Source organism: Ostrinia nubilalis, chromosome 15, assembly GCF_963855985.1.
Source record: "Ostrinia nubilalis chromosome 15, ilOstNubi1.1, whole genome shotgun sequence".
Taxonomy (NCBI): Eukaryota; Metazoa; Arthropoda; class Insecta; order Lepidoptera; family Crambidae; genus Ostrinia; species Ostrinia nubilalis.
This window is the reverse complement of record NC_087102.1, coordinates 13,955,403-13,977,772: the sequence shown is the minus strand read 5'-3', so window position 1 is coordinate 13,977,772 and position 22,370 is coordinate 13,955,403. Positions and strand designations below refer to the sequence as shown.

The 22,370-nt window shown below is 41.2% G+C and overlaps 1 protein-coding gene across 6 annotated transcripts; it reads right to left on the bottom strand.

Annotated features, from left to right (window-relative positions):
• Positions 1–8,530: 8,530 nt before the first annotated feature.
• Positions 8,531–14,989, bottom strand: LOC135079031 (uncharacterized). 6 transcript variants are annotated; one of them, XM_063973660.1, is made up of 3 exons: positions 13,891–14,989; positions 12,215–12,382; positions 8,531–9,580 (listed from the first exon to the last, which is right to left on the bottom strand). In XM_063973660.1, exons 2-3 carry the CDS (start codon positions 12,253–12,255, stop codon positions 8,593–8,595), a joined length of 1,029 nt encoding a protein of 342 aa, XP_063829730.1. In that variant the 5' UTR covers positions 12,256–12,382; positions 13,891–14,989; the 3' UTR covers positions 8,531–8,592. The 6 variants fall into 5 exon arrangements, 5 of the variants coding, with proteins under 5 accessions (XP_063829730.1, XP_063829728.1, XP_063829729.1 ...); XM_063973658.1 differs by lacking the exon at positions 13,891–14,989 and adding an exon at positions 13,075–13,481; XM_063973659.1 differs by lacking the exon at positions 13,891–14,989 and adding an exon at positions 13,090–13,481.
• Positions 14,990–22,370: the final 7,381 nt, after the last annotated feature.

Below are 22,370 nucleotides of genomic sequence, written 5' to 3'. Positions count from 1 at the left end.
CCGATTTTGATGAAATTTGGCATAGAGATAGTTTGAGTCCCGGGAAAGAACATAGGATAGTTTTTATCCCGGTTTTTGAAACAGGGACGCGCGCGATAAAGTTTTTCTGTGACAGACAAAATTCCACGCGGGCGAAGCCGCGGGCGGAAAGCTAGTAATATTATAAATGCGAAAGTTTGTATGGATGTCTGGATGTTAACATGTTTGTTACTCTTTCAGGAAAAAACTACTGAACGGATTTTGATGAATCTTTACAGTATTATTGTTTATAACCCAGAATAATATATAGGCTAAAATTTATGACGATCGGTGACAAACTAAATTTCACACGGGTGAAGCTGCGGGCAAAAGCTAGTGTGTAATAAAATGTAGCTGTGAACTTAATGGTGTGTAAAGGTATTGGTAAAACTTTTAAGAGCACTTAAAGTTAAAAGTTGTGATTTTATGTTAATTCCAATTTATTGTGGGTTTCATTGTATGTAGTAGGTAATTATTTTTGGAGAATTTCGATGTTGAAAGTCATAGAAAGTCAAGGTCGTTAAATACATAATTTTCTTAATATGTATAAATGAAAGCTAGTGACACGAACGATCAAGAATAGCCTTTGTGTTTCTCAGGCTTCCATCTCTATATCAAAATTATTAGATAGATATTCCTTCATAGTTTTTGCTTGAAAACGTCACACAGAGCCAAATAGATAGAGTTCCTTTACGTTAATTTCAATAATAGATAGTCAAATCACTATTTATTATCTTTTTGCCTTAAACAAAGCAAAATAAAAAATTAGAAACTTCAAGAATTTCCAAAGGCCGGGTAGCAGAGAAAATGGCGAAAATGAGGTTTTCATTTTTCATTTTTGAGGTACTAAACAGTAAAATTAAAGGCTAATATTTTTATTGGGCATAGTTGAGGATATTTTCTAGGGCTATTAACGGATGGAAACACGATTTGATGAAGTTGACTCGATAGAATAAATTCCCAAAGTTACCTCTATTCGTTGTTCGTGGAACATACAAATAACAAGATTTTGTACTTTAATCTTGACTTTTATTTATAAAAACACAATATTTACAAAAACCAGTACGAGTTGGTGAGAGTGTGATGAGCAAGAGAAGCTATAATTTTTTAGTGTTGCCAACATTAATCATAAAATAAGGCATAGACACATTAGACACATCCAGTTATGAAATTAAGCCGTGTTTACATCTACGGATGTGGACATTCTCCCGGGCAAAAGGTTACAAAAATAGCTATGCAGTTACATTAATAGTTATGCAGTTACGTTAATAGTTATGCAGTTACAGTAATAGTCATGAAGTTACATTAGTAATGACTTGCATGATACAATTGAAGTTATATCTTAATTAAATCTTTATTCTTAAGTTTAAGTAACACCCTATACATATTACTACTTAGTTATCACAGTTTACAGACTCAAAATTGCCATAAATATTTAATAAAATTCGCATGTCATAACTACATGTGCCGGACGGTATGGGGTAGCAACCCTGTGCGGACCCTGAATACCGTACGCCGACACGGCGCGATGCGGGGTGCAGCGCGAGCGGGAGAGCGAGACGAAGGGGGCGGGGAGCGCAGAAATAATAACTCGGTTGTGGTTGAGACTGTGACCGGTTCCTCGGAGCAGTGGCGAGAGCTTGGTGTTGTAGCTTGTTGAGGAGAAAACGCGGAAACGACTGGGTCCGGATGGCACCCCGATATTTATTTACTTTCATTAGAGTGAGAAAACCTAGCTGCCTCTCGCTCTAATGAAACAGCAAATCTATTGCCCTCTCTCTCTAATTTAGACCCCCCCTGGGCGGCAATACCGTATAGAGAGCCTGTTTTTTATCTATTCGGTGACCTATTTTTTAACTATGACCTTGACCTAATTCTTATCGGATTCTAATTAGCTCTTCCACTATTCTTTGGAATCTATGTTATTTATTTTCAGACAAATTACTTCTTACTATTCGATAGGTAAATAAAGGTACACAGGTACAGGGTTAATTATAAATAAATCATTTGTACAAATATTAGGGCTCATTTGGCCACACTATTTTAAATTAATTGCCTTTATGGCTAATTAAGATTATCACCAATTAAAAGTAAATAACTATAAAGATCTACACATAATTATCTATCTAATTTACATATTATAAATATGACTCGACATACAAAACTATGCGAAATTACAGGTTTAATCGATATACATAAAACAAAGGGCTATCAAATTATACATTTCTATGTTTTTCTAAAATAAACTATGATTTATACATCTCCAACGTCCCACATACGCCTATTAATCAGTAATTAAGGACTCGACACATTACTAATTGAGAACCAACTAAAGAGAAAGTGGACTGTATTACGAAATTATCGAAATTTAAACTATACAAACTTTATAAAACGAAATAACTATGAAACAAAAACGAAACAATTATTTACAACTATTTTACGGTACGATTCGGAGGCCGTCCGTCGTGCACATTCTCCCGCCGTGTAGCGCTGGTTGACTCGGCGCTACACCTCACTCGGTGTCACGACGGTCGATGTGGGCAGCACGACGAGCTTCTTGGTGGGGCGGCGCAGGACTCCGGTGCGGGTGGCGACGTCGGCGGCGCGCACGATGCCATCGCGCCCAGGGTAGACTTGGACGACGCGCCCCCGGGGCCACACGTTGCGTGGCAGGTTGGAGTCGGCGATGAGCACGAGGTCGCCGATGTTGAGCGGTGCTCCGCTCCCGTGCGGCTCCCGCCGGTGTTGGAGCTCCGGCAGGTACTCTCGGACCCAGCGGTCCCAGAACTCGTCGGCTAGCCGCTGAGCTCGCCTCCAGTGGTGGCGGCTGGCGACGTCTGCTTCGGTGAACGTCCCCGGCTGTTGGATGCGGCCCGACCCCCCGAGTAGGAAGTGGTTGGGGGTCAAGGCTTCGGCGTCGTCGGGGTCCACTGACACGTGGGTCAGTGGTCTGCTGTTGACTGTGTATTCTGCCTCGCAAAGCAGAGTGGCGAGCGTCTCTTCGTGGGGGTGACGCTCGCGCAGGACGGTACTGAGGGCGTCCTTGACGGACCGGACGAGGCGTTCCCACGCCCCGCCCATGAACGGTGCGCTCGGCGGTATGTAGCGCCATCTGATGAGGTGGTTGGCGGCCTCCTGCCGGCTCGCCTGGAGGGCGGCCCGCTGGAGCTCGACGTCGGCACCACGAAGGTTGGTGCCGGTCTCGGAGGGTTGCCCTCGGCGCGCCATCATGCGGCGCAGCGCGAGGACGGCGGAGTCGGTGGAGAGTGAGGCCGCGACCTCCAGGTGCACGGCTCGGGTGGTGAGGCATATGGACAGAGCCACATACCGCTTCTTCAACTGTTTCGGAACTTTGGAGACAATCATCCATGTAGTGATGACGCACGATGGCTTCGGCTGCGTCCGGATGGTCGGCCCGATGACGCTCGGCGTTGTGATTCTTGACAAACAACGCCGTGCACGGTGAGCAGGCTGCTCCGAAGATGACCGACTTCATCCGGTACTCTGTGGGCGGTCCCTCCCGCCGGTGTGAGCGCCACAAGAAGCGCAGCGCATCTCTATCTTTCTCGTGAACTTGTATTCGCAGGAACATCTCTTGTATGTCCGCGGCGACGGCGACGGCGTGCTGGCGAAAGCGCATCAGCACCCCCGGCAGCGACTGCAGGAGGTCCGGACCCGACAGCAGGTGGTCGTTCAGGCACGTACCCTTCGTGCGAGCGGCGGCGTCGAAGACTGGCCTCACCTTCCCGGGCTTGGCTGGATGGAGCACCGGGAAGTGAGGCAGGTACCAGATGCGCCCGGTGGTCGATGGTGCGGTGGCGGCTTCCTCTGCGTATCCTTTTTCTATCAGCTGTGTCATCTGCCGCTCGTACGCCGCCCTGAGCTCCGGCTGCTTGTCCAGCTTGCGCTCTGTGCTGTGTAGGCGCGTCAAGGCCTGGTCGTAATTGTTGGGCAGCTCGGGGTGGTCGGTGGCCCAAAGTAGGCCCGTTTCGTAGCCCGCTGTCGGCAGCTTGATGGTTTCACTCTCCAGGATGCGAAGCGCCCGCTCTTCGGGGTCGGCGCGCGTTTTCTTGGGCGTCACGCCCAACGATTCGATTGCGAAATGCCTCTTGATCATTTCTTCTATTCTATTGTCGCTCTCTTCATTGAGCCTGTATACGTGGTGGACTGTGTGCCCCAGGCTCCGGCTGCTTGAGCCGTGGAGCACCCACCCCAGGGGTGTGCGGGACGCCACCGGTTCTGTTGCGGCGCCACGTCGTACCTCGTTGGCCAGTAGGAGTTCCCAATTGTCCTGCCCGATCAGGATGGTGGGCCGCGCCTCCGCATACCGCACTCGCGTTTCGATATCTTGAAGATGTTGATATTTTGACAAGTCTCGGTCAATGTGCTGGGCCGCCAGTCGTAAGTTCTTGATAGTGCGGCCTCGCAGGGAGTGCTCTTCATCTTGCCCTCGTAGCACAAGTTTCACTCGTCGCGAGTCGGTACGCGTGACGCGGGCCCCCGCTATAGCTTCTATGCTCAATGGGTCTATGGGTCCTGTAGCGCCCGCGCGCTTAGCCAGGTCTTCGTCTATGAGTGTGACTGTCGAGCCGTCGTCTAATAGTGCGAATGTGTCTATATTGGCCTTGGGGCCCACCACTGTCACTGGTAGAATTTTGAGGAAACTTACGGTTGACTTTCCAGATGAATTTGCTGCTGTCACTGTTTCACTCCGGTTGGCTGGCACTTCGGGTCTCTTGAAGTGCAGTAATGGGTGGTGGGTCCTCTCACAGCCGTCCTCTCCACACTGACGGTCTTCACACTTATGCCCCCCTCTCCTGGGGTTCAGGCAACGGAAGCATAGTCGATCCGCTTTCGCTATGCTCCATCGTTCACTGTTGTTCGCACGCACAAATTTTCTACACTTGTCGGCGCTATGGTTCGGTAAACTGCACACTGGACACTTTTCGCTTCTGTTGTCGCACTTTTCGCTGTCACTCCGACTGTTGTAGGCGCGCTGCGGCCGGTTGCGTGGCGCCGCGCGCTGCTGCTGCTCCTCGGCGCCGCCGACGAGCTCGGGGTCTGCGTACTTCCCGCACGCCTCCGCCTCTCTGGTCACGAAGCGGTGAAGGCGCACGAGGTCCGGCTCCTCTGGCGGCTGGTCCCGGCTGAAGTCGAACCACCGGTACCGCAGCGACGGCGTCAGCTTCTCTGTCACTTGCTTGACCACTTCCGGGTTGTACATGTACTGCGGCTGCTGGAGTGCGCGGAGTGTAGCGACGCTGTTTTTTATTCGACTCGCGAACTGTATTATGTCCCGTGGCGCATCTGTAGGCTTCTGTACGTTGCGAAGTCGTTCGATCTCGGCGAGCGCAATCGTCTCCGGTCTGCCGAATCTTGTCTCGAGTTCGCCGATTATTTCCGCCGGGCTAGTGTTTACTATGAGTAAACTGCTAACCGCTTCCTTGGCTTTTCCTTTCAAAGCCCGTCGCAGGCGGGCTGTATTCTCTATTTCTGTGAAGTATCTCTCTGTTTCTTGATAGCCCGCTCTGAAGGCGAGCCAGTCGAGATGCGAGCCCCCGAAGGGCATCAGTTCTCCGATGAATCGCGGCGTGGCCCCATGTGGGCGCGCAGCCTGCGCGATGGCGGCCGCCAGCTCGTTAACCCATTATAGACTAGCGGTCCCATATGGTACCACTTTTTTGTGTGTTTTAATTTGGCTCCATACATTAACACGTGAAAAGATGCAGTGCTCTGATTGATGCAAGTCGTAGCCAATAGACATGGTCTATGCTTCTAGGAATAAAAATTGACAGTTAATCTTTTTCAGTTGTGTGTAATTGATGAATGAAGTGAGTGCATCAAAATTTTCTCTTAAAAATTGACGCGCCATTCAAGTGACTGATCATTATTTTTTTGTGTGATAGTGAAATACTAATTTTGTTACAATTTTGTATTCTCCATAAGTGCTCTTATTGTGAAATGGTGTAAAATTACATCGATAGGTAATAATAATGAGAAATATTGCATGTCAAAATTACTGGTACCGTACGGTACCGCTAGCCGCTTACCGTGTCTTTTTAATTATTTTATGATTTTTAATTTTTACTATATTTATTGGGAAGATGTCATATATTCAATGGTATATAAGGTATACAGGAAGATAAAGTAAAATAGTTTCCTATACTTTACAAAACCATGGGTTTTTATTAATTTTAGAAGTAATTTAAACGAAACATAGGCAGTTTTGGAGGACGACGAAGATCCCAAGACGAAGAAGATATTTATAGAACGAACTCAAGATAATTGCAACTCTCGAGCAATATTAGAGTATAGAAAATGTAACGTGGGGCTATGTGTAGCGTGCAATGCCAAGCTCCATTCTAAATTTTTGAATATTCAAAGACAAAAATGAATATTTCTTACCCAATATACAGATTTTTTTACATTTTATTTCACTCCTGTTATTTGTTTGTATATTAATACATATTATAATCATAATAAAATATATAATTTACCCTATTTTTATAAAGTCCATGATAAAGTTCTGTTTTAACCGATTGACACGGTAAGAGGCTAACGGTACCATATGGTACCAGCATTTTTTTTCTAGATTACAGGTCGGATCATTTTTTTAATGATTGTATAGCATTATGTAGACCATAATTAAGAACATATTTCAAAAAAACAAAAATACGACACTTCAAGAAAACTCAGTCTATAATGGGTTAAGGTCGAATTGTCCCTCGGACCGATGATACCCCGTTGCTGCTGGCGGCGGCTTCGATGACGACGATTGCTTCAACTGTACGCTGTGCGGCGGCGCCACGCCCGATAGCGGCGCGGCGAGCTGCTGTGCGATCGATACGCCGGTCGGCAGCGCGTGTGGCGCGCCGGGTGGCGGCGGTGGTGCGTGTGACACGCCGGGCGGCGGTGCATGTGGCACGCCGGGCGGCGGTGCTACGCCTGTAGACTGTTGCGGTGCACTGAGCGGCGCGGCGGGCGGTGGCGGCGGCACTGTATTCAGCCACTCGGCCACTCGCGCCTGGCCCAGCGATTCACCCGATGCGACCGACTCGCCGTCCTGGCTGTCCTCCTCCAGGACGGCAAGCCTGGCCTCTTCCAGCTCCAGCTTGAGTCTGGCTATCTTCTGTTTAGCGCGCGCGATCCTTCGCGCACGGTCGGATTTCGTCGACGACGCTCTTGCTGCGTCGTCGTGCTGCTGCTGTTGCGACGACGGTGCTGGCGGTGGTGGTGGCGCCTCCGACGGGGAGCCGGGCGGCTCGATATGCCGCACCGGTTCCGGCGCTGACGGCCTCGGGGCCGCCACTGACTGTGACGCGGTCGCGGGAGCGCTCTCCTCAGGGCGCTCCTGTGCCTCGATCGGCTCCGCGGGTCTGCCTCTACTCCGAGTCACCGGCATTTTGCTACGCTCCCCTTGCTTCCGGTTATGAAGCCGATGAAATTTCCCACTCGCTTTTGCTGCCGAAGTGTCCAATCCGGCTCCGAATGGACCAATGTGCCGGACGGTATGGGGTAGCAACCCTGTGCGGACCCTGAATACCGTACGCCGACACGGCGCGATGCGGGGTGCAGCGCGAGCGGGAGAGCGAGACGAAGGGGGCGGGGAGCGCAGAAATAATAACTCGGTTGTGGTTGAGACTGTGACCGGTTCCTCGGAGCAGTGGCGAGAGCTTGGTGTTGTAGCTTGTTGAGGAGAAAACGCGGAAACGACTGGGTCCGGATGGCACCCCGATATTTATTTACTTTCATTAGAGTGAGAAAACCTAGCTGCCTCTCGCTCTAATGAAACAGCAAATCTATTGCCCTCTCTCTCTAATTTAGACCCCCCCTGGGCGGCAATACCGTATAGAGAGCCTGTTTTTTATCTATTCGGTGACCTATTTTTTAACTATGACCTTGACCTAATTCTTATCGGATTCTAATTAGCTCTTCCACTATTCTTTGGAATCTATGTTATTTATTTTCAGACAAATTACTTCTTACTATTCGATAGGTAAATAAAGGTACACAGGTACAGGGTTAATTATAAATAAATCATTTGTACAAATATTAGGGCTCATTTGGCCACACTATTTTAAATTAATTGCCTTTATGGCTAATTAAGATTATCACCAATTAAAAGTAAATAACTATAAAGATCTACACATAATTATCTATCTAATTTACATATTATAAATATGACTCGACATACAAAACTATGCGAAATTACAGGTTTAATCGATATACATAAAACAAAGGGCTATCAAATTATACATTTCTATGTTTTTCTAAAATAAACTATGATTTATACATCTCCAACGTCCCACATACGCCTATTAATCAGTAATTAAGGACTCGACACATTACTAATTGAGAACCAACTAAAGAGAAAGTGGACTGTATTACGAAATTATCGAAATTTAAACTATACAAACTTTATAAAACGAAATAACTATGAAACAAAAACGAAACAATTATTTACAACTATTTTACGGTACGATTCGGAGGCCGTCCGTCGTGCACATACAAGTTAACATTTGCTTAAAAACCTATGGTTAAAAATTATTTAACAGTTTTAAAATGGCTTGTTACTTAATAATCTATGGGAAGGATACACATTTTATTAATAGACCTACGGGTTAGACCAGTAGCGGTTTTGAGCTCCGCGACCCTTACCCTCCCATCGCTTCCCCGAAACACCCGCGTCACCCGCGCCATGGGCCACTGCAGCGGGGGAACGTTGTCTCCTTTTAGTAAAACTAAACTGCCTTCTTCCACATCTGGTAACTGTTTGCTCCACTTGTTTCTAACATTTAGCTGCGATAAATATTGGCTGTACCAGGCTTTCCAAAAATGTTGCTTGACCTGAGTACAGCGCCTCCAGAATCTTAGTCTATTTAGAGGGATATCGGTTAGATCCGGCTCAGGGATACATATGAGTGGACGACCAGTCAGGAAGTGTCCTGGGGTTAGGGCTGTTAGGTCTGCAGGGTCGCTTGAAAGCGGCGTGAGGGGCCTGGAATTCAGGATACCCTCTATTTCGGATAAAATAGTGGTCAATTCTTCGTACGTGAATTTATTCTCCCCCACCACTCTTTTGAAATGGAACTTAAAACTCTTAACGGCGGCCTCCCAGAGGCCTCCGTGGTTGGGGGAGTAGGAGGGGATGTAGCGAAAGGTTATTCCTTTCTCTACAGCAGCCACACTCACTTGAGATTGATGCTTTTTGGAATTGACTAATTTATACAAGTCGTGGAGCACGTTGTCGGCTCCTTTAAACGTTTGTGCATTATCGCAATTAATAATGGCGGGAATACCGCGTCTGCCAATGAATCTTTTTAAGGCTGCTAAGAATGTTTGAGTTGTCATGTCTGAAACTAGCTCAAGGTGGACAGCCTTAGTGGCGAAGCAAACAATTACCAGTGTGTAGCCTTTGGTGACAACGGCCCTCCGCATGCCCGATTGTTTTACTTGAAACGGACCACAGAAGTCGATTCCAACTTTGTCGAACGGGTGGCTCTCGGTGACGCGATCGGAGGGCAGGGATCCCATAAACTGGCTGGCTGCTTGAGCCTTAAACCTGTAACATTTTAAGCACTTGTTAATAATCTTCTTTACTTCGCGACCGGCGCTAATGATCCAATACTTAAGTTTCAGACTACTTAATACGAGGGTGATACCAGCATGCATTAATACACAGTGTTCATTTCGAATAATTGAATTCGTGACATGACACTTATTGGGCAAAATAATCGGATGCTTTTGCGTGTATGGCACTGGGGCGTTTTGCAACCGGCCACCAACCCTCATTATGCCATTTCCATCTATGAATGGAGCCAAGGCTTTTAAATTAGATTTTATTGGCAAATTATTTTTTATTTTTGATATTTCCGAAGGAAAATACAAGCCTTGCGTTATAGAAATTATTCTGTATTGAGCATTTAACAATTCTTTTACAGTCAAATTTCCTTTAATTTTATTATGTTTATTTAAACAATTGAATTTAAACCTTAATATCCAAGCTACAATTCTTTGCATAGTGAACCATGAAGAATATTTTTCAAACAATTGTGGTTCTTGTGTCACAACCAAACAAGCTGCTTGCTCGCTCTCGGCAGGTCCCCTCTCGCAAAGCAAGTGGTTGCATGAAGCCAATGATGGTGAAGGCTCATACTCCAGTGAGTCAAGTTGAGGAGGCCCATGCCACCATAAGGTGTTCGATGGCAGGTCTTGGGGATTGCAGCCTCGAGACAAGCAATCAGCTGGATTGGAAGCTCCATCTACATATGTGAAACCATTTACATTCTGTAGTACTTGAATTTATTACATTTATTCTGTTTTTGACATAAGCCGGTATATTATTTCTGCTAGACTTCAACCAACACAGAACAACTTGGGAGTCAGAAAATAAATGTACAGCATTGAAGTTAATTTTAGCATAGATTGCTTTGACTTTGCAATACAGTTTGGCTAGCAACACTGCACCATTTAACTCTAGCTTAGGTATAGTCAAGGCGTTTTTTACTGGAGCAATTCTAGACTTTGAACACAAAAGTGTTGTGGTTACTTTGCTGCCTTGAATAACCCTTATATACAGTGTGAGTCACGTTAAAGTGTACATATGAAAATAGATGAAACTAGACCTATTTTTATCGACAAAAAAGTGGTCAAAATTTTTTTGAGATTTTTTTTTAATTTTTTATAGATTTTTTTTCCTTTCAAGTACTTATTGTAAAGAAAACGTAATAACTTTTAAACTAAGAGGTATATCCTGATAAAATAAAAACAGTAATAATGCTAAATGACAGACGATACTAAAAAAATACATAAAATACTCAGAAAATGCCAACAAATAATAAAAAACGATACTTTTTGAAAAAAATCTGCTTAAAAATTCGTGTTTTTTTGGTTATTTGATAAATTTCTCCAAAAAATGCCCCTATAAAAGGTGGTTTTTATTACTTTGAATTATTCTCTATCGTATTACCTTTGTTAAAGCCAAAAATCGCATGTCTCTATCCCTATCACAACATTTGCTATGATCGTTTGAACTAAGCCTCTCCGGGCGCGCCATTCAACGCTTCGCTAACAACGAAACTGAAAATGGCTCTAGATTTGTAATTTTGATAAAGACAAGTTAGATTTCAAGTAAAAACAAAAGATTTCGAAGTAAAATAAGCATTTTAGTTAAAATTAAAATTGTCCCTACCTGTAGAGGAGAATAATGTTGTGGTAGGCCTTTGTTCAAACTATCATAGCAAATGTTGTGATAGGGATAGAGACATGCAATTTTTGGTTTTACAAAGGTAATACGATAGAGAATAATACAAAACAATAAAAACCACCTGTTATAGGGGCATTTTTTGGAGAAATTTATCAAATAACCAAAAAAACACGAATTTTTAAGCAGATTTTTTTCAAAAAGTATCATTTTTTATTATTTGTTGGCAATTTTTGTGTATTTTATGTATTTTTTTAGTATCGCCTGTTATTTAGCATTATCACTGTTTTTATTTTATCAGGATATACCGCTTAGTTTAAAAGTTATTACGTTTTCTTTACAATACGTAATTGGAAGAAAAAAAATTCTATAAAAAATTAAAAAAAAATCTCAAAAAATTTTTGACCTCTTTTTTGTCGATAAAAATAGGTCTAGTTTCATCTATTTTCATATGTACACTTTAACGTGACTCACACTGTATATGCAGCAGCCGTAGGCGACGCTAGAAGCGTCACAATATCCTAGCAATTGTATTACCTGCGCATTATTTATATTTATGTTTCTTTGTACAGAAATTATAGGCATTTGTTCTAGCTGTTCATAGAATGTTAACCAGGCCTTAAGCAATGACATTGGTATGGGCGAGTCCCACTCGAGATTCTCCTTCCACACTTTTTGTAGAAATTCCTTTGCTCGAACTATTATTGGCCCAGCGAGCCCTAAGGGGTCAAAGAAAGAGCCTATGACACTCAAAATGGACCTTTTATTCCAGGACTGCACCTGCTTTATAGGACATGACACTTTAAAAACATCATCTCTAACATTGAATGAGACCCCTAAAGCTTTCATTGAGAGGTCCTCATTACCGAGCTCATGCTCTTCGAAATGCTGCTTGTCAGCTGGTATGCCAGCCAGTAATTGGTCATCATTTGCAGCCCATTTATGCAGCTGCAGATTGGCACGTCCTAGCAGGTCTATAAATTGATCTCTTACCTCAAGAGCTTCATCGATGGTCTGTGCTCCAAAAAGAGCATCGTCAACGTACATGGCTGTCCGGATGACCTCAGCAGCCAGCGGCATATTGCTCCCAAACCGGTCTGCTAACTCCTGGAGACATCTGGTGGCCAGGTAGCTTGAGCTCTTGAGTCCATAGGTGACTGTCTGTAATTGCAGAATAATTCTTTGATTATTTTCATCTTTCCATAATATATTTTGTAGATGCCTAAATGATGGATCAATTTTTATAGCTCTGTACATATGCCTGATGTCCGTTAACATTACATACTTGAATGACCTGAATAAAATCAGAATGTCAAAGAGATCTTTTTGAACCTTAGGGCCATTCAGCAAAACATCATTTAAACTTTGATGCTGCGAACTAGCTTTTGTGTTACCATTAAAAACAACTCTTACTTTATTGGTCTTTTTATCGTTCCTTATGACTGGCAAGTGTTGCATGAAATATGCATTTTTTAAATTTGACTGGCACAGTGGGATGACCTTTGCATGACCCATTTCTATGTATTGATTCATGAAGTCATTATAATTTCTATTTAATTGATCATCTTTGGCTAACCTTTTTTCGATGGCATTTAATGTTTTTGATGCTATAGGAAATGTATTTCCTAGGTCTAGCTGATCTACGGGGACTTTGAGCGGGAGGGACACCTGAAACTCGCTGGTGAGCTGTACCGAGCTTTTAAACTCGGCTTCGCAGGCATCCTGCTTTGCTGTAACCTCCAATTTCGTTTCAGGGACCATTTCAGTCTCCCAAAACTTTTGTAGGAGGTGATCCACATTGTTGTCACATATAGCATGCAAGGTGACATGGTGACTGGATGCACAAAACTCACTATTGTTTACTTCACCTGACAATATTGAACCAAACTGGGTATCAATAAGATACAAATTACTATTTTGCAGCTTGATTTTGCGAGGCAGCAATATTTGGAAGAATATGTCCGCTGACAGCAGAAATGAAATGTCTCCCGGAGTGTCAAAGTCACTATCTGCAAGCACCACAGAGTCTGGCAGCTGTATATTTTGCCAGCTTACTTGTTGCTGTGGCAGCTTGGTTGTAATTTGGTCCACTATGGAACAATTAACTTGGCACTTATAATTATTTTGAAGTGACACAAATTCAGCATTGACAGCTTTTGAGGTTGTTTTGTTTTGTTTCCCCAAGGCTGTGATATTTAAATTGCTATCAATTAGCGGTAATTGCAATGCTTTTGCTAAGTCAGCTGTCATAAATGACACTTGGCTGCCACTTTCAACTAGTCCCCGGACTACTTTGTGTGATTTGCCATCCCGGCAGAGCACTTTGGCCTTGATGGTGGGCAGCAATATTGTGCTAACATTAGAATTACTGTGCATTGATACTTTTTCATTGCAGTGCAAGAGAGTATTATGCGATTTGTCCTTGCACTGTTCACATTTGAAGTGAAATTTACATTTATTTGTGTGAGAATTGAAACATATTTTGCATAAATTATTTTGTGAAATGAAATTGAGCCTTTCCTCTGGTGAGATGGCTAGAAATTTGTCACATTTGAATAATCTATGTGTTTGCTCACTACAATATTTGCAAGACCACGACCGTGTGGCAGTTTTGCTTGCATAGTTTGACACTTTAGTTTTGTAAGTGTTATTATTATTGTTGCTCTTACCTTCACTTCTTTGGCTCTCCTCGAAGCTGCTAGCTCTCCGCTCCACAAAAGCGAAGAAGTCATCCAGTAGGGGCAGCTTTGTGGTGTCACGCTCCGAATGATAGGCTCTGCAAGTAAACTGGTCGACCTTTCGCAACAAAATGGGTAAAACTATCATGTCCCAGCTGTCGGTCGGTTGTCCTAATGTTTTCAGTGCACCTAAGTGCTGGCGAGCATGTGACACTAACTCTCTTAAATTGGTAGCCGCTCCCTTTACTAGTGGATTGAAGTCTAGCAGCTCTTGTACATGGTTAGTGATAATAAGAAACTTATTGTCATATCTATTTCTCAACAATTCAAGAGCTTTTCCATACGAGTCCCCGGTGACGGGTAATCCTTCGATTAATGACAATGGCTCACCTTTTAAGTATTTTCTAAGATAGAAAAGCTTTTGAATTGAGGCTAATTTAGAATTATTATCTATCACTGCACTAAAGAGTTCGATGAACGAGTGGTATTTTGTGTAGTCCTTGCCGTCAAACGCAGGAATGTCTATTTCTGGCAGCCTCACGCTGGTAGCGCACGCGTCTGTAGACTGCTGCGCGCCCGATGCTGGAGCCGGCGACGGCGGCTGCGGCGCCAGTAGGCCTCGAAGGCTCGCCACGATCGCCAAATACCGGTCCTCGAACGCGTCGTTTCCGAAATAGTCTTCATCAAGGGTGTCGTCCAAAGTACTTAATTCGATCAGTAGCTGCTCATGCCTTGGCAGCACCTCCTGCAGTTGTTGTAGCCGCGCAGATACCACGTCCTTGTTGATTGGCGATTCCAATGTGCGGATAAAATTTTCTGCCTTTGTCAACGACGCTTTACACTGTGCGATTTTTCTTATGATACCTTTCCTTGCGTTCTTGTCCACTTCCTTTTCAGCCGAATCGCTATCCATGGTCATGGCGAAAAATGGCAGGGCGTGGTGATATTTTTTCTCGATGCAAAGTAAAGGGAACCAAAATGGCGGCCGGTTATTTTCTTGCAAAGTTGAATAAAATTGTTCACTTTTGGCTACTGCGACTTGCAAATCAATATGGCACAATAGTGTATTGATTGGCCTTCGATTTATTTATTCTTGCGCAAGTGTATGTTCAGCAATATGCAGTGAAATCAGCTTACTTTTCTTGCCGGCCGGCGAAGGTGTGGTTTCGTTGCTCGAAGTTTATTGTCGAAGCTTGTTTATACTGTTTCGGCACCATTTATGTTCGTGGAACATACAAATAACAAGATTTTGTACTTTAATCTTGACTTTTATTTATAAAAACACAATATTTACAAAAACCAGTACGAGTTGGTGAGAGTGTGATGAGCAAGAGAAGCTATAATTTTTTAGTGTTGCCAACATTAATCATAAAATAAGGCATAGACACATTAGACACATCCAGTTATGAAATTAAGCCGTGTTTACATCTACGGATGTGGACATTCGTTTTCTATTTATGGTTTTATTTTTAAAATAAGCGATTTGAGATTCTAAATCTTTTACTAAACTAAAGTTCAGAAATAACTTGAGGGCTTTTAACGGATGAAATTTTTATATTGCGTCTTATTTAGTTACTATGTTAAAAAATGTGGAAAAAATCGTCCATGACGGCTTGGACAATCTCAATCAGTCGCGCGGTGGCGCTTACGGAGGACGGACGCGTGTCAGTTTTTTGGCCGTGACAGTTCGCGATTTGTCAATATTTTTGACAATGATGACTTTGATGAGTCACAGTATAATAATATCAGTGTTACTGGAGAAAGCTTAAATTTTTGATAATTAAAAATTATCAATTTTGTCTACCTATTGAAATTTAAATCGTTCGCATCCTTTTAAACGAAGACTCTACTCATGATACATAGTACATTCCTCAAATATGAGACAAAACCAATGAGTTAAAATTACATTTTAATAGTACCTACATACAATCGTCTTACACTCTTTAGAAGAGCACACTGACACAAATAAATAATAAAAAATACTGTCTAAGGTCTGTAGCTAAAGGTCTAAGCTGTAAGATAGAAGAATCTTCTAGCCAAAAAGATGGCAGATGCAGCAGATGTCAACGGATTTAAAACTGGAGTTCATATGACTCCTTGTAGACTTGAGTCTCTAGAGCGTCCCTTCCTCCACCATGCGTAAGAATTTTCACAAAAATACTGTCTAAGGTCTGTAGCTAAAGGTCTAAGCTGCAAGATAGAAGAATCTTCTAGCCAAAAAGATGGCAGATGCAGCAGATGTCAACGGATTTAAAACTGGAGTTCATGTGACTCCTTGTAGACTTAAGTGTCTAGAGCGTCCCTTCCTCCACCATGCGTAAGAAATTAAGAATTTTCACAAAAATACTGTCTAAGGTCTGTAGCTAAAGGTCTACGCTGCAAGATGGAAGAATTTTCTAACCAAAAAGATGGCAGATGCAGCAGATGTCAACGGATTTAAAACTGGAGTTGATGTGACTCCTTGTAGACTTGAGTGTCTAGAGTGTCCCTTCCTCCACCATGCGTAAGAATTTTCGCAAAAATACTGTCTAAGGTCTGTAGCTAAAGGTCTAAGCCGTAAGATAGAAGAATCTTATAGCCAAAAACATGGCAGATGCAGCAGATATCAACGGATTTAAAACTTGGAGTTCATGTGACTCCTTCTAGACTTGAGTCTCTAGAGCGTCCCTTCCTCCACCATGCGTAAAAGTTTTCCAAAAATACTGTCTGAGGTCTGTAATAAAAGTCTAAACTGCAAGATAGAAGAATCTTTTAGCCAAAAACATGGCAGATGCAGCATATATCAACGGATTTAAGACTGGACTGGCACCACCTTGCAATGTCATCCTCTCATTGTTATCTGTAATGTAAATTATTTTTAAAATGTATTTAAAAAATAAAATGTTCGTTTTATTATTTCAATAATCTGACCTCTCAACTCAACTACACTACACAAACACCTTTGTTCGCAACTGTACTGACGAAACCTCGATAACCGTTCATTTAAGATGGCAAGCTTTTTGCTGCGGTAATGCACTCCAGGTAACCGTGTGTGATGCTTATTGCTCATAGTGATTTTCGATACAGAGCCCCGTACATACGTTATACATAAATTATAGAAAGAAAACACCCAGACCAATACAAACAAATATGTAGGTATGCAATTTTAGTATGATATTTTTATTTATTAATAAACAAAAAGACTGAACAAAATTGATGCGTGTACTGATTAATGTAATTAACCACATGCAAAGCTTTGTGAATTGCAACAACTATAATTTATTATCTAAGCTCTAAATAATCGCTACTACGAGTAACATAACTGATCATAAAATGTTTTTCCAATCGCTCAAGCTCCCGAGGATCTACCGATAGGTCGGGTGACGTAATCTTAAAATTCTTTTAGCCGGCGCGGAACTTCCGGAAGGTCGGGTGACGCCACGCCTCTTTGAACCGTGTTTACTTTGGCAGTTATATTCTATATTTATTCGATTCTAAAATATATTCCCAAAAATTTTAAAAGTTGTTTTAATTTGTATCACTTGGATATGATTTGTATTAGAAAGTGCTGTGAGTGTGACGCTTGAACGGAAGGAAGTCAACCTAACCTAACCAACTGCGTATTTCTAAACTGCGTATTTCTATACTGTGTAGCCGCGAGAGCTCTTTGGCGCGCTGTCTTCGGCGAAGTATTGCGCGCGCAGATTTTGACAGCGCGAAATACCTACTTTAGCAGAAATACCAAGCCTTAAAACAAAGGTCGAACTTGGTAATCATTCCCAATTTTACCGGAGCTGAACCGAAATTGTAACAAACAAACAAACAAACACCAACAAACGATATGGACCGCCACAACTTGAGCAATAACTCAATACGACTGAACGCGAATTGACTAAATACACCGCGATTAGAGCACCTGCTCAAAATATCGATAGGTGCTCCAAGTGGAATAGGCCTGGTGCTATTCGTGCAGGTGCTATTTGGGCGGGTGCTATAATTTGGCCGCTCGCTGGAAGAGAATATTAGACATTTTTGAAAGGCTTTTAAAAAGAAATTTTAAATATCCAAGTATTAAATTGGCCCTGCATCTGCTTCAGGACAAGACACTTACTATGTACTTCTAGACATATTATTTACTGTAAATGCGTGTTATTTTAGCGCTAAACAAAAAAAATATCAACCAATTATTTTGCAACCTACTAAAAATATGCTATGTAGTCAGATGCTATGAAAATAGAGAGAAGAGAAGAGAGAATTTCACCAGAGACAGTAACTCGCATTCAAGGTGGTTTAAAGAAATAGAAAATTAAAATTTAATGCCTAAATCGTTACGCTTTTTTCAGGAATATTCCTGAAACAAAGGGACTCAGAATAGTTGCTGTTTCATAGCGGTGTTCATAAGGTGATCGTAAAGACGCGGCCCGTAGCAGCCGTCAATAACAGCGATCTAACTAACTTTTCGAACGCACCTGACTGAACGGATAGGCCAGGGGATAGAGCGCTTTGATCTTTCTTATCATATACCAAAATGTGGTAAAATATACGCCTCTGGGACAATAAAAAAGTGGAAGTTTTATAAAAGAGAGGACCTAAAAGAGGATTTAGTATTAGAGACAAGACTAGAAAGTGGTATTTTGACAGGAACCACAAAGATTAGAAAGAAATTAATAAAGTCATTGCAGTGGATCAATATCGAGAATTAGATCAGAACTTGCGGCCGCCCGCGACTTCGTACGTATGGATCCCGTTTTACACCCTTAGGGGTGGAGTTTCGTAAAATCCTTTCTTAGCGGATGCCTACGTTATAACATCTACCTGCATGCCAAATTTCAGCCCGATCCGTCCAGTGGTTTGGGCTGTGCGTTGATAGATCACTATGTCAGTCAGTCAGTCATTCAGTCAGTTTGAGTTTTATATTCACCTTTGAGTTTTATATACAACGTGTCCCAAAATTCAAGGATAAGCCGGCGCCGCAGGATGGACATAGTCATGACTACTTTAGGAAAAATAAGAAAAAAAACATATCTCAATTGTTTTTAAGTTACACAATAAATTATGAAATTCGTCGAAAATTGACACCCCTTATGATATTTTACATTACCACGACCACAATTGTTCAAATATTTCTGTTGTTATGTTTGTATCGGCAACCTAAGTAGTTCTGCTGTCCATTAGTGTCCATCCCAACTCTTAAAACCCCCAGAATCCTTGCAGTTTTTACACAAAACTTAATCAAAATATGTCATTTCCTTAAAATTTTCAACGATTTTTGCTTTCACTCCACTTTACTCGTCGTTTTGTAAAAAAAAAGTGTGAACACTACTGTGGCAAGTTTTTTATAAAGTTGACGCATATTCTATGATTTCTAGAAAAAAATGTTAAATCTCCTATCCCCTGGACTTCGAAACGTAAAATACGGACGAAGTTGGTCGAGTTCATACAACACCGCGGTTTGGGGCATGACAGATACGAGGCGGGCTCCTGCGGCTGACTGTACATACATTTTGTATGTTTACATACACCGATAGCAGAAGTAAGCAAGCTCTAGGAAAAGTAGAACTAAATGGGAAATGAAAGTTTTCCCATTAAGTACTCGTACTCAAGATCAATACATAAATACTACAAACTATTCTCTAATATTCCTTCAATAAATCAGGCAAGTGTAAGTCGAGTAAGACTTCCAGGCGGAAGGTTCCATTCCTTTGAACATTAAATCATACACTTTTATAGGATAGATATAGGATAAAAGTGTATTATTAATAATAATACTATACTTAATACTTTAGTGAATCAAAGAAATAAATTCAAATTACTTTTAAATCAAGTTATTCACGAGATTACTGACGTACGAATTGGTATTTTATTTATGTAATTACATAAACTTAAATAACACAAAAATCTTATTTTATAAAATTTTTTTTTTTTTTCAAAAAGTTGATTTTCAAAATACCTTACGTGGAACAACGAAATTTGGTAAATAGGGAAAAGTTATTTTTGCATTTTCAGTAACTCTACCATCCTGAAAACCACAAGGTTTTTTAGACATCAATTTTAACGTCGCTCCCACAAACCCTTTGATGGTCGTAACGAAGTATCAAACACATAAAAAGATCATTAAACACACAACATGCATCAAACATTATGTTTGGTTGACCACTTCTGTGTTTAAGTATCAGAGAGACTTAAAACAAAAGTAAAGAATATCGAAATATAGCTCTATTGGTATTGAGATAATAGCTAATTTTGTGTAATCGCATTTTTGTTTGTGCGTCCTTTAGGGAAACCAACGATTTGTTAATAATATCTTGATGCACTCAAAAATATCTTTCAGTTGCTTAATCTTTAAGTAGGTACTTTCTTTGATAACAGATGAGGAATTTTAACCAAAACATACATTGACTCGCTCTAGCATCACGAAAAAATAACAATATCATTGGATTAGCTGCCTGCGACTCCGTCCTGATAGATTTGCCTAGATAGCACACATAATATGCCACTCAGTAATGAAAATGAAAATGAAAATACTACAGTAATATACAATTACAGAATATGTGCCGCTCTCGTATAAGGTTAACTTGTGTAACGAGAGTCAGGCTCCTCCTCAAAAAAGACATAAACTAAATCAGTGTTGAGATTGAATTTTATCTTTTAATTTAAAAAATAATTTAAATAGAACAACAAAACAAAAATGTGTGTGTGTGTGATAGTGTGAGTGTGATTTTGTGTGTGAGTGAATAAGTGTGCTAAGAGAAACTAGTAATTGTCTGGAGTAACTTTTCTAAAGTGTCGTACGTATATTGTTCCAAAGTTATTGTTAATAATGTAGCTTTCTTCCGGGAAAAATGTTTACAGTCGGTATAGAAGTCCCGGATTACCACCTTTTACAAGCATATTTACAAATTGTACCTTTTCAAAATTGGTAAGTTCAAAAAATATTTTTAAGGTCGGCCATATTTGTCCCCATTTATGCCCAATTGCCGTCGGTTGTACTCTATCCATAGACATAACTTAGACTCAGAAGCCAGATAAGCCATAGACAAGATCGTGGGTGGTCCATAGACACTAATTCATGACGCGATCAACATTTTGTACGACAAATATTATCACCCCATACATCATAAAATAACCTACCTCAAGTGTAATTATGTAAGCTTAAAATGTAGGATTTCCAACTCTATGGCAATGATATTAAGGATTAGGTGTTAGAGGTAATTTTGTGCTAATATTGACGGGTGGGGTAACGTCAAATGATAATAATCCCTTATCTTTATGACGTTACATGTCAAAAAGTTGAATTTAAGGTGTAAGTACGGAGAAAGGCTTTATAAGGGAAACACTGGTATGTTATATTAATTATGTTTAAAACACTATCAAAAGGTGTTTTTTTTTCAAGAAGGCTTTTTAAAACTCTTTTACTTTGTTTAAAATTCATTGCAAAAATTAAAAGAAATATTTCAATATTACATAATTTTAGAGTAGACTACACCCATTCATTTGCGTCAATAATGCCTACAAATTGCTCAAGATTTTTAAATTCTACAAAGTACAGAAACTCTAAGAATGAAAAAATCTCTTTTCATTTTAGCATTCTTTTCTACGACATGCACAGAAAAAGTTCTAAAATAGCTGCATAAAAAATGTATCTTCAACTGTGTTCAAAAACAAAAAACAAACCATCCCTCTCACTTTCACGTCGTTAATTTTTTTCTTGCACCCTTGAGCTTAACCCCAAAGTGCGAAAGGGATGTGGCACTCCATAACGCTAGGCGCCGACAGATAACAGGTTAAAGGGTCAGTAGATAAAGTATCTTTACCAAGACAGCTAACCTTACGAGTGCGGTGTGAAAGTGTGACATGCATGTTATAGGAGACTCTTGAGAATGCTTAGTTGTTCAGTCATTTAAATACTTACTACGATGGCTGAAAAGAAATGTTTTACTTTAAATAAATAGAGGAAAAACAATTAATGGTAAAAACTGGCATAAGTATTATTATTTAAGAATAAAGTTAAGCCAAGTTCAAATTCTTTTTTAAATAACGCGAGTATCTGAATCTGTGATCGTGCGAAATCTTTATAAATTTTGTGCGAGTAAAAAGGTACTTCTTTAACTTATTTTATCTAAAGTGCCTTAAGCACTTTTCCAAATATACATAATAATTTTATTGTTCTTTGTAAGTTTCATATCAATGATTTAAAAGAAAAGAAGGTTGATCATTCAACAAATAAAAAGATTCTCATTCTCACATTTAGGATCTGAAAACCTATATTAATAAGAAATCAAGTTATTTTGATTTGTTTCAAGAACTTTCATTAACAGTCCGAAACCCACAGTAAAAATAAAAAATGGTAATTAGCTAAAAAACTTCAATTAACAAAGTAACTCACTACTAGACCATCACATCACATAATTACTAATTACCTTTCCCATTATCCGAAGCTGCGTATCTAAACGGGTTTAATCACGGGATGGGGGCGCCACCATCGCATATGG

Excerpts from the sequence above, each read along its gene's own strand:
- LOC135079031 (XM_063973660.1), bottom strand. The coding sequence starts at position 12,255 with ATGCTCTTTTTGGAGCACAGACCATCGATGAAGCTCTTGAG. Across the intron at positions 9,581-12,214 it reads CCATCGATGAAGCTCTTGAG|GTTTAAGGCTCAAGCAGCCA; the intron begins GTAAGAGATCAA and ends AAAATGTTACAG.